The sequence below is a fragment of the Atractosteus spatula genome, chromosome 2 (genome assembly GCF_055471065.1).
Source record: "Atractosteus spatula isolate fAtrSpa1 chromosome 2, fAtrSpa1.hap1, whole genome shotgun sequence".
Lineage (NCBI taxonomy): Eukaryota > Metazoa > Chordata > Actinopteri > Semionotiformes > Lepisosteidae > Atractosteus > Atractosteus spatula.
In genome coordinates this window covers 67,590,774-67,603,636 of record NC_142707.1, presented here as the reverse complement: position 1 = coordinate 67,603,636, position 12,863 = coordinate 67,590,774, and the positions used below count along the sequence as shown (strand labels likewise).

At 38.1% G+C, this 12,863-nt stretch overlaps 1 protein-coding gene across 8 annotated transcripts in view; it reads right to left on the bottom strand.

The window, feature by feature from the left end:
• Positions 1–12,559, bottom strand: part of ralgapa2 (Ral GTPase activating protein catalytic subunit alpha 2) — a 195,079-nt gene extending 182,520 nt beyond the window's left edge. For all 8 annotated transcript variants that reach the window (XR_016094193.1, XR_016094194.1, XM_088933581.1 and 5 more), the window contains exon 1: positions 12,384–12,559. Coding sequence is in view for 6 of the 8 variants with exons in the window: in XM_088933581.1 (XP_088789707.1) it covers positions 12,384–12,489 (106 nt within the window). In the remaining 2 variants the exon portion in view is untranslated. The remainder of the gene's footprint in view (positions 1–12,383) is intronic.
• Between the last annotated feature and the right edge of the window lie 304 nt (positions 12,560–12,863).

Genomic DNA, 12,863 nt, shown 5'->3' with positions numbered 1-12,863 from the left:
ACAGGAAAGGCAGCAGAACCAAGAGGCTGGGAGAAACAATGCCAATACAAGACAAACATCACAATATGGGAAAAACATCATTATATAGATTATGTATAGATGTTTGTATTAGGATCTGACTGATAATTTAAATCTGTAAACAGCAATCAAAGCATTAGGCAATATATATATATGACAATAAAGATTCAATAAATACATGTTTCTGTTCAGGCTTTAAGTTAATGACCTTCCTTAAATTCAGAAATTGTATAAACCCTTAAAAAACAGACAAAAATCGCCAGGCAGCCCATGTACCACAGAACGTTACCTTTTTATCGTTTACAATGAGTGGGATAGACGCCATTGTTTCCTTTGCTGCATAAGCATATATGGACAGTTTTAGTTATGTTATGTGATACCATTTAAAAGCATTAAAGTAACACTCTATATGTTATATATATAAAAACAAGATAAAAGTAATGATTTATAGTTAAGATTTGTGAACTATTTGAACTGATGTACTGCCATCAGTCCTGACTCATCTCAATTCAACAAAGCCCTTACATACTGCCTGAACTGTAGGAGAATTGGCAAATGCTATAATAAATCACCCTCCCGCCTAAGGCTTTTGTTGACAGGACATTTATTATAGTACCCAACTGTTAGAGATTAGCCTTCAATTAAGAGTTTTCACTGGATCGCAGCCTCAAGACGTTTATGAGAAATTCCATCTGTGTCATGAGTGCCTCAACTGGGAAAAAAAGCAGAAATGTTTGTAAGCTTGAGGTTTAAAAAACAAGCCACAACTCGGCTTTCCTTTTGTAACAGTGGCTACTGTCATATCACTACTGGAGGTGCTTTACAAAATCTCTACTTCCACATGTTAAGAAACATATCTTCATACACAACAGTCTACACAACAAGTTTCATGCAAGAAAGTTGAACAAATAGGTTTTGTGAAACACTTACTGTAAATACCAAATTTCAAAAGCTTTTGAAAGGCTCTAAATGCATACACAATACTAGATCTAAATTAAAATATGCAGTGAGCCCTAAATGTATTTTCGCATTGCAAATACAGTATTTATCCTAGCCATTTGTAAAATATAATCTTGTCCATTCTGTCTACTGAGACAGACTTTTTCTGCAACACGAACTTGTAACTCTCTCCTAAGGCAAACCTGCTGTACACATCAGCCAGCATAGTATTATGATTAACTTTTCATTTCCTGTATTTGACACATAGCCTGTTCCTGCAGAAAATGACATCTCAAAAGACTTTAAATACCATGTAATGATGCTATTTCATCTATTACATGTACTTCATAAGGCCATTTTCTGATAGTATATTCTGTTTCAAAAGATGTTAGTTATTATAAACAGGTGTTTCACCAAAGGATAAATGACTACGAATTTTCAATAATTCAGTACAGCCATCACAAATTGCAGACTGAAGTTCACCTAACTGGAGTTAATATTAAGCCAATGTCTTGTATTTGAGCTAATGAATAACTCATAAATGGTCCTTTAAAACATAAATAAATACATGTTTATTCATTTGTGTGAATAATTTAAGAAACTGAGTGTTGTCTATTGCCTCATCATTTATGAATCCTTTAAAATATTAAGTGCAAAAACACAACTTAAATTTACTGAAGAATTAGGCCTGCATATGGTACCAGCTCTCCTTAAACAGTCCTCAAAATAAGACTGCTTTTCTGGGTAACTGGGGGAAACAATTTTCTCTCCAGTTTTTTCATACATTTCTATGATGTAAGCGGTTTAATGAGACACAGATGGTAAATCCCATCCCTAAAGTTTATATTCAAGATTACAGATCTATACAGTACATATTTTGTGATTAGAATTTTTTCTTTACATTACAGAGTACAAACACTGAAAGAATACACAAATAACTAATTCCTTACTTCATCCTCTACCAATTTGAATACAAAGATTAAAAAATAATACTTTGCACACAGACAATAATGCTCTTCACATGTAATTGAAAGCATTTAATACAAAATACAATAAATCTTTATTTCTAACAGCGGCTAAACTGTTATTAGAAAGCGTTTTTGCTGCCTGATCATCACAAAGCATTACACCTCAAACCCATTTCCTTACAGAGGAGTTTATTGCCATATGTACATGTATAATGGAATTCTTATTCACACTGATCTCTTGAGACATACAGAGTACAACACCACACAATGTAGACAGTACATTACAAACATAATACATATTAACAACAGGAATAATAAAAATGTTGTGGAGAACAATAAACATGTAGTATTGAAAAAAAAACACGGTAGTCCATGCAAAAAAGTGCATAGTGCCGATGTGTATGGGGTCTGGGGCATTGCAGTTAGCCGTTAAGGATGTGCACTGCAGTAGGGTAGAAGGTATTCTTAAGTCTAGTGTTCCGTGCTTTAATAGTGTGGTACCACTTATAATAAGTGCATGAGGGAGAACAGTTTGTGGCCATGACAATGTGATAGTAAATCACATCTTATAATCCTCTGTGCCATTGCCACAACCCTTTGTAGTGCATCTCTGTCATGCGTTATAGTATTGCAGTACCACACAGTGATACCACTAGTGACAACTGACAGGAGATCTAGTAGTAGCTAGTAGTAGGTCTGTTAGTAGGTCTTAGTAAGCTGGTCTTACATCTCAACCTATGTATTAAACCATACATCAAGTAAACTGTTACGGTAAATAATGTGTCCCTCTCTGTGTCCTGCCAACAGTTCCTTACTCTTTAAGCAAGTCAACAAGGAAGTACACAAATCTGCTATGTCAAAAAGTCAGCTCCAGCCTACAGAGACAAACTCAAAGGAAAGTAATTCCACTTGAAGCAATAGGCCTACAGGATCGACCTCACTTACAGAAGAACTCTCCATCATTGCCTTGATAAGAAAACAGTTCTTCCAAGCCACGTCTTACAAACATGACTAATATGTAAGCATGAGCATATATTCCATTTGACCTCAATAAAGATGTAAGCCAATTAACAACCACTATCAGCACTATTAGAAAAGCCAGCCAATGTACAGAAATCAAGGTACTGCATTAGGAGTGGATAGGATACTTAAAACAAGATAAAGTTCAGTCAAATAAGAAGAACTTAACAACCAGACACTACGTTAATCATTCGAAAATATGGATTATCTTTACAGACAGACACAAAAATGTAATTGACAATGGAAAAAAGGGAAATCAGAAAATAAAATGCTACATTCAATCATATACAAATCTTAAACAGGGAAATTGCCTGCAACGGAATAGGCAAAATAAGATTCTTAAATATAAAGATTAATAAATTAATGAAATGAATAAGGAAATACATTCACAGTTAAACTTATTATTTATTTGCTAATCAGTCAATATAATTTGAACTTAATCTCCTGGATCTTTTGCATTTATCTAATTTTCTTCTGCATATAATACATTTATATTTGAAATATATGGTACACAACCACATGTACTGCCCAGTGTTACTACAACATACAGGTATGAATGAATGGAAACCTGCCAAATTGAAATCAGATACACATGTCCTTATATGATCATTTTAAAGGTACTGTAAGCAGTATGGAAGTAAACTATGAGCTGCAACTTTAGCTGAAATATAAACATGGAGATGTAGAGAAAATATAAAAATAAAATATAAAAAGGCAATCACTTAATGTAAAATCTAGCATTGTATTTACAGTATATTCAAGACGTTCTGTTACTGTATCTAACATCTCTCAAACTTCGGATCTAACATTTAAGTACGTTTCCAGACATAACTCTATATTTTACACTTCTAGATAGACCATAATGTTTAGTGCGTTTGAGCTTTCGGATTTCATTTCCTTTGAGAGTTTCTTCTAAATAATTCCATCAAAAAAGGGAAAGCATCAGTCAGAAATCAGTAAATACAGATTTAAATAATGTCAAAAAAGAAGGTTCTAAAAAACATTTGGGTGCCAAATGCCCCACTTAAATTTGTGTCCGGATGTACTAGGTACAATAATCCATACTAAGTGAATGGTTAAACATTTCGACAAAGTTTGATGTTTTATAATTTTGTCAGGAACTGCAGAGTATTTGGATTTTAACTGAGCTGCCTGCCTTTTTGTGCTGCTCACAGACCAAAGACTGCTGTTCATAGGGTGTCCACACACACTGCAATGAGCATGTGAATGTCAGTCTAGCTCCTACTCGTGTTAATGCAAAATACACTCATTAAAAAGATTTCCACCCGGAACATCTTCTAATAGCCAGCTCTTCAACAGTTGTAAGGTTGCTTGTGACAGTTTGTAATTACACAAACAAATTCTTCTTGCAAACCATTTAAATGAAACTGTTATAAACTGCATCTACAGTATAAATATAAATCAGACACACAACGGTATATATTGCACAGAATATATTTTCTGCTGTGCTCTCCTTTGAAATCTAATCTGGAGGTGTGGAGCGCAGACTCCACATTACATAATGAATAACAAAGAAATCTGGCATTCTTACGAAACCCTCAAGGTTTTTGATCCTTAAAACTGTCAATTGTTACCTAACCTGTAATCTTAAAATACACCCTGGCTTTCACAATGTTCCTGACCTAATTAAAACAAGGGCAGCTCTAGAGGAAGAACAGACTGAAGTAAGTATAAGCGCTGTATTACTCATCTTTCTAGCCATTATCTGAAGCCTGTTCATTCCTGTTAAGGTTCACAACCTCCCACATCCAATTTCCTGAAGTACAGGGCAGTAGGTGGGACTGAACCCTGGAGATGATGCCAGACTACCACAGGGCACACACACAAGCCCACAGGGGTAATTCAGAGACTCCACTTATCCTAACCAGCACATCTCTGGGAAGAGGGAGGTAACCAGAACAAACCTGGGAAGACCATGCAAACTCCACACAGAACACACTCTAGGCTACAATCAAACGTGGGAACCAATAACTCTGAAGTAGCAGCGCTAACCACCACACTATCACTGCACCATATCTTACTCTCTACATCCATCCATCCATCTTCTAACCAATTTATCCAATACAGAGTCGCAGGGGAGCAGAAGCCTATCCCAGCAAGCAACAGGCACAAGGCAGGATACACCCTGGACAGGACGCCAGTCTATCATGGCGCACACACAGATACCAACACAGACATGCACACACTGACACCAGGGCCCACTTTCCCAAAAGCCAATTAGCCTGCCAATATGCTTCTGAACTATGAGAGGAAACCAAAGCATATGTCTTTCATGTGGAAACTTAGCTTTAAAAATATACAATACAATTCAAAATATCAAGCGTGTCTAAAACTTCCTTTACTTTCAGTATTTACCCCTTTTGTTAATTATTTCTATAATTACCGAATTAAAACAACTGCAGAAGACGTATATACATACATATATACACACATTACATATCAAACACCTGTTTCTTAAAATATTGACTCATGGTGTCTTGAAAATGCTGATCTAAAACATAAATTCATTTAAATAAACCACTACATGGAAAAGCATACTTTTTCTTTCTAGGATTAACATATTCCATCCTAAAGGAACAAGTAATAGGTTTATTCCATGCTGAAAAAAAGAAGAAAGAGAACACAACGTTTCGGCCGTGGAGCCTTCTTCAGGTTCCATCCTAAAGCACCCCTAAGGGAAGACAGGAGCTTGTCTGAAAGAAGAAGAATTAGGAAAATGCTTTAAAGCTTCACGACCAACAAAGAAACTTGCAGATGAAGCAGAAAACAAATTGGAAAATGACCATGAAATGGGTGCCTTCAGGGCAGAGAGAGTGCTTTGCCAGTTCATTGATTTGAACAGTAAACTCAATATGTTTCTTGGTGATATCAGTTATGGTGCCTGGTTTTGGTAAGGACTTCAGGTTTTTTTTTCAGCCAAGATTAACCTGACTATAGTATCACTGTTTTCAAGAAGCAAAGACAGATTAATTATGCTATGTTTTCCCACAGATACTCATAGCATTTTTGCTATCATTTTTATTCTGTAGTAAGTCAAAAACTATCAAATAAATAGATTTAAGATGTTGACCCCAAAACTAGATTTACCTTGCATTTAAATAGATTTCTCAAATCAGACGAGGGGCATTCTGCTGCCTGACCATCAGAGTTTTGCTAGAGAAACTCTTCGGGGGTTTTTGGGCCTACAGAGTTCACACGGGGGAGAGGGTATAAAAATGTTATTTCTGCAGTAAGAGCCTTCCAAATGTCTGATCTGGGTCATTTACAAAGGCCACATACCTTCGATTCCAATCCTGCCAAAAGGTTCTTAAACCCCCCCTGAAATTTTAGTGCTCATATTTTTACCAAGTTTAGACCAAAATAACTTCATCACTGTGACTGGCTCCAAAAAAGTCACCCGAACATATTTTTGGGATAGGCGTTGAGGACATCTACAAGAGTGGAGCTGGGTATCCAAGGATTTTGGATTTCTGGAGATGCTCTAACACAGCTCTTGGAATACACTTTGTTGAGACTAAAGTACCACACAGAGCTCACCAAACAGGTGTTCTTCTCCACTTTTGTATAATACAGAGCAGCAGAATGAAGCCAAAGTATTGGTGTGTATCCAGTTGACTGGCTTGGAGGGGTTATGAAGATGTACGACTTGGTCTGTAACCAATTCAGTCTATGGAAAAATGAAAATACAAATGGAAGCTATCCAATTCAGCAGGAGACATTTTCTCATTTCCATTAATGGGTTCCATTAATGAAAACCAAAATGCTGAAATGTCAGATTGTATCTAACAAATTTTAAAAGCTTCTTTTCCCTTTTGAGTTATACTGCAAGTTCCTCTGGGTCCTACCGGTTTCCTCCCACAGTCCAATGCCATGTTGGCAGGTTAATTGGCTTCTGGAAAAACTGGCCCTGGTGGGAGGGTGTGCCCGTCTGTGTTTGTTCACCCTGCGATAGACTGGTGTCCCGTCCAGGGTGTACCCTGCCTGGCGCCCGTTGCTTGCCAGAACCCTGGCCAGTGACCCCGAATTTGATAGCGAGGTTAGAAAATGGATGGATGGATCGCTTTCAATTCACCATTGAGAAACAGAACCAAAAACAGAAAGATCGGTTTAAAGGGAATGGTGAGGTGCTGGCGAACTAGGTGTAATAAATGACTTCCAGATGTTACAAAACTCACCTCAGAATGTAAGGTTGATGCTGTTTCCTGTTTGCTTGGTTGACTGCTTGTTTGGTTTTGGACTGTGAATACTGTACTGTATATCCAAAATGTTCAACTGTACAAGTCGAGTACTTATTTTACAAAGCGCAAAAAGATGTTTTCAAGAAAAGAAATAAAATATATGAGTAAGGAAGTTACAGCTTGGATAGGTGGATAGGTCATAGTTTACTGTAACTGCACTTGCAGAAATCCACTGTATTAAACATAATTTTGATAAGCACAAAATGACACAAATCCTTAGTTGTAGTCACTATGATTATTACCAACTAAAGCAGGCTAGGAAAGGCTGTTCAGTTGTTTAAAGAACAACAGAGAATTCTGAAACAGCCTGAACCATACTGTATCTACAATGTCCAGCATTAAATATTCAAATTTTAAAACTGAGCCAGGAAAGTCTTAGTCTAGGACAACCGTCTAGATGTGTTATTACTAGACATGGGTTTTAAAACGCCCTCGGTGCTATGCCTACATTCAAATAAGCTGAGGAACCTGCAACAATGATGTTTCAACATTTAACACCTACTCCAGGCACTGATTCAGACACATCAATCTTATAATGATCTATGTGTAGTCTTCAAAAACAAAAACAAATGCAGAGTTCTCTTGCTTACAGTATTTAAAATCAGCAGCTTTTGGTTCAGTAGAATTAAAATAATATCCTCCAAAACTAACAACCAAGGCAAAATTAAATGTGTTTTAATAATTTTGATAAATGTAATGTTTTACATGTTCCACTGTTTTAACAACGGCAGGTTTAACAGTCTCAAAAGCCCACAATGGACCACTTGCCTGTGGGGAGTGCTTTATGAAGCTCACACAAACTACTATAGGTGTTTTTTACAGAAGCTTAAGTACATCACATGATACATATTTATTTACACTAGGTTTTGACTTTGACTTACCAGACAGGTTAGATTAGCTTGCACTACACCTTACAGCTGTTTGTGCTTGCTCCTGTTGTCTTTCAAACAGTGGGTACAGTAGATGCAACTGAGCTCCATCACATTTTAAGTGTTTTGCAAATAAAATAAATTCTTACTAAAATGAAAGTTTGGGGTGTATTTTAACATGGAATCGCTTCTTTTATTCCTGACTGCATGGGAAGAAAAGAATGAAAAAGCCTGAGCAACTGAACCAATGCGGTCGCTATGATATATTCAGGTGACAAAGAGGCCTATGCAGAGATCGAAGTCCTGCCCAGCCACGCACGACATCAAAATCTGCAGCCACTCCCAAGCAAAGCACAACAGACATGCAGAACGTTTTTGCATAAAAAAGTGGACATTTCTAATGTGTGTTTAATTACAGACCATCAAGATATATCTTTCTAAAAGGAAGTCATTGTTTCAAATGGAAAAGCAATCTGGAGTAAAAGTACTCCAAACTCAGTAGTTACAGTAAATCCGCTGTTACGTATTGTAGTGTAAATACGTATTATTAACAAGGATGCTTTGCTATAGCATGTATTTTTTAATTTGATTGCACTTTATTTGAATGCCGTCTAAAAAAATGTCAGTCAACGCATTTCAGTTATCACACATACTGAAAGCACAAAAACAAAATGTCACCAATTAACAGGATTTTAACACAGCTACCTCATTCTTTATACATTTGTCACCTAACTTTTCTTTTAATGCAACCACAAAGCAAACATCATTCTTCAACACCAACAAGAGCCAAATTAAACAATTTCCTAAAGCCCAGCACATTTTGAACTGCAAATCTTCATAAGACATCACCTGCCACTTCATTCGGTACTTTTCAAATTGGGTACAGAACTTAAAAAAGGTGCACGCCCATGGCGGACAGTAAAATCAATAGGCTTCCCTACTTGTGTTGTGTTAACGAAACAAATTCAGGGCTGCTTTTACATATGGTACTCTAGAACCATTCACAATACACGTATACTAGTCATGTGACATTAGAGTTTCCAGTCTGAATCACAAAGCAAAACATGAGGTCTCTTCATATAATTTATATTGCTGTTACTGCCTTTGTCACAAGCCTGTCATTTTTTCTACATAACGCAAGAAAGGGTGCCAACATGAGGAGGGTGAGAGTTTGCTTCTCAACCACCTGGTTCGGAAACCTTTTCCAGACACAAACAACTCATTAAGTAAATAACTAGTTTTTTCCATTCTAAATGAATGCCCTTTTACTGTCCAATTGTGACCTGGTATTCTTGATTCGCTGCCGAGCGTGAACAACTCACAGTCTCCTGGGCGGACTTTATCTTTATCCCTTAGAAGTTTGTCAATTTCCATGAAATCTCCTCCTTTCCCCCCAGTTTGTAGTGAACAGTAGTGAACCATCCAGTCAGCGGAAGAGTATAAGCCACAAAGCAGTAAAGCAACACAACTATGAAAGAAAACATACTTTTTCTACTTTACATATTTTGGTCTTCATAAAATGTTCATTACAGATCTGTTAGCACAGTTTATCACTGCACACCATGTCAGCTCCAAGAAATTTTAAAGATAGTTGACTAAAATATTACTTGCGTACTGTAGGACCCATCAAAATCTCCCTGAAGCATCATCACTCACTCTGCTTTCCTGTCCACTGCACAGGGAACTAAAAGTGGGGAAAATCTATTGTTTATGAAACTGCATTTTTTTTTTACAGAAGTGAAACACCCATTTACAACATTAAAGAAGGGGACAAACAGTGAACATGGAAATAATTGCATTACTGGCAATTACTTTCAATGCCACGTGAGCAGAAGAAAATGTTTAGATGCCAGGGGTTATCAAAACATACTACCTGATTAAAAAATGCTAAGGAGTCACTTAGGATCATGCACAAATAAAATACGAGCTCTCCTACATTCCTTTGTGCCGGACAATAAATAGCTGTTTGGGGGTGTTAAGAAATACAGCAATCTACTGTAACTATTAACAATGAATTCTGCAAGTTTTACAATGTACTTTCATTTAGGATGTTCTGCTATTTCAAACTTTCCCTTTCAAAGCGCACTGACGCACTACAGACCAGGGTGAAAGGTTATATCACAACAGAAAAAGGTTACCTATTGTAAAATACTAGCATTTGAGCATCATTCAGAGCTTCATTCTGTACTGAAATAAAACAGGGGCAAATATGGTTCATATACAGAAGATGTTACATACAGTATCAACTCCTGTACACTTGAGTGCAATTCAAGTCATCACATTCCACTATACAGCCTATTTAATGAGTCCTACACACAAGATAATGGATGTTTGTCTGCCAGCAGTACCAAGCTGGCAACCCTGGCTAAACACACTGGTAGTATTTACACAGGGAGCTAGCGGCTGAGCAGCGAAAAATGTCTAAGGCCGACGTACCTCACAGTACCACCAAGAGCCTCAGTAAGCAGGAATCTAGTGTGGATAGCTACAGACAGACTGACCTCCTCAGATTTTGAACCTCACTGCATTCCCCTGACTTCATGCAATTAAGAAATAGTCTGGGCTGAAGCTAAAAATCAAAGAAAATTAAATTAACTGCCAGTCTTCAGTGCTCTGTCTCCTACAAGAAAATTAAACAATGATCAGGTTTCACCAGAGAGGTTAAATTAGGAATATGCTTCCCAAACTGTGGCAAATCACATGGAAAAACACAAACCTGGTGGTTTCACTATATAGAAAATTTGAAAGAACAAACATTAGAATTCAAACCATAAATAAACAATTTAAAGTTTGTTTGGAAATTGATTCACTAATAATTGCATGTTTTGTTTCAAAAAACAAAATCAAAGTGCACTATTTAATGGTAACAGGCACTGTTTGTAGGTGAAACTACAGCAAATGTACAATGCATTTCTATTATAAAGTAAAATCTAGCCCATTGTTGTCATATTTTAATGGTGTTGTGAAGTGCAATTATTCAGACAGTCTGAAGTACTGTCTGTACTATACAAATTAGATCAAATCAAAGCACCTCCAGCATAATTTTAAAACATTGCTATTGCTTAGATTTCCTCCTGGAAAAACTATGAGACGTAGCATATACAGTATATCATTACTTTACAGTAATTCTTCAGACAGCACATGCTTACCATGACATTCTACTGCTAAACAGGCACCTTTGAGCTCCAGACAGCAGTTTATTTAACTACCTTCCACAAAGGAAGTTCAAGCTTCAGGAACTCGAGATATCAACCCCCACCCCTCTTTGACAACACAGTGGGAGGTTATCAAAAAGGCTCACAGCTAAACTCCCTACAAGAATACAAGAGGAAAGCAGGACGGTGAGAACCAACTGAAAAACAACTTTATTTTCTGCTTTTTAAAAATGTATCCGGAGACATCCTGACAAAATTCGGCAAAATGACCTCTTCCGAGGCAGGTGCTGTATATACTGTATGTATTCCTAACTCGAAGCGCACTGCTCTGAAGTAAAGAGAGTTATGCACATTCTTATACACGTATTTGTATTTTTACAGCTAAATCGCACCTAAGAAAAGTCAATATCGACAAAACAAAATAACACAAATCTTGTGCAAGATTCAGGACGACAATGTTTAGCAATCATAAAACTACTTCCCCCCCCCTTTTCTGCTGAGCACAAGGCAGTGCTGTACCAGTGTCACAATAAAAACCCAACGCTCCTGCCTGCTCTCGTTTTAACGAGGGTGGCTTATTTTTCCGTTGTTACTGCTAGTGAGTGAATTCAGAGAGAAGACCTTGATCACATTTAAACATGCCAATTGACGTTTTATTGCCTTGTTCGCGGACAATAAACTCGCCGTGAGGGGAAAATTGAATTGCACTGAATTCCTGTATTGCGGCACCACTGGGATCCAGCGAGTTTCCCCATTGAATGAGGTGCGTACTGGTGCAGCTGTCACGGATGACAAGGTTAGCTTAATCTTAACGTCAAACCTGCGGCACCAGCTCGACTCAGGTAGATCGGCAACAACAGCCGTGAAATTCGCACTGCAAGGAAGTACAAAGCAAGGCATTGTATTACAGAAAAAAAAACCTCCGTTGTGTTTTTTTACTCGCTTAAACAATTCAGTACGTTCAGCACAACAGAAGTCCGAATGCAGACGTTGTTTAGCAGCGTAAAAAAAAAAACCAAAATCCTTCTTCGGTGAACAGACAAATAGGAGCGGCTATATCAATTTGTGTCATCCCCAAACGAGCACAGAGGACAAACACGGGGGGATGCACCGCTGACTGTGGACGGGTGATCCCAGATGGAGCTGTCCTCTTACCTAGCAGTGACCGAAGGTGCTTGAGTCGGGTCAACACATCCTTCTTTGGGTCCAGAACTTTCTGTGAAGATTTCTTGACGTCTCCATGGCTCCTTCGAGAAAACATTCCGCTATAGAAGGAAATGTTGAAAGCTGCGGTTTCCTCCTTTATACCATACAGTCCCTCTCTGTATCACTTTCTCTCCCCCCTTCCACTCCTCCTCCTCCTCCCCTTTCAGCTGTCGTGCCTGGCTTGCAAACCGACGCTGTGCGCCAGTCTCCTCCTTTCGTGGGAGTGTAAACACGGAGCGTGCCGTGCGTGGGGACGTCTCCGTGTCCTGCGCTCCAGAAGGGCATCGCCGACGCCGCCGCCGCTTCTTCATCTTCTTGTGCGGAAGTGAAGGACGGCGCGACCAGCGGCCGAAGAGCGCTTTTCCTCTCGCAAGTGGGGGAAAACGGAGACGGTCCATGCTTAGGACAGTCGCCCGAAAATGCATTGCT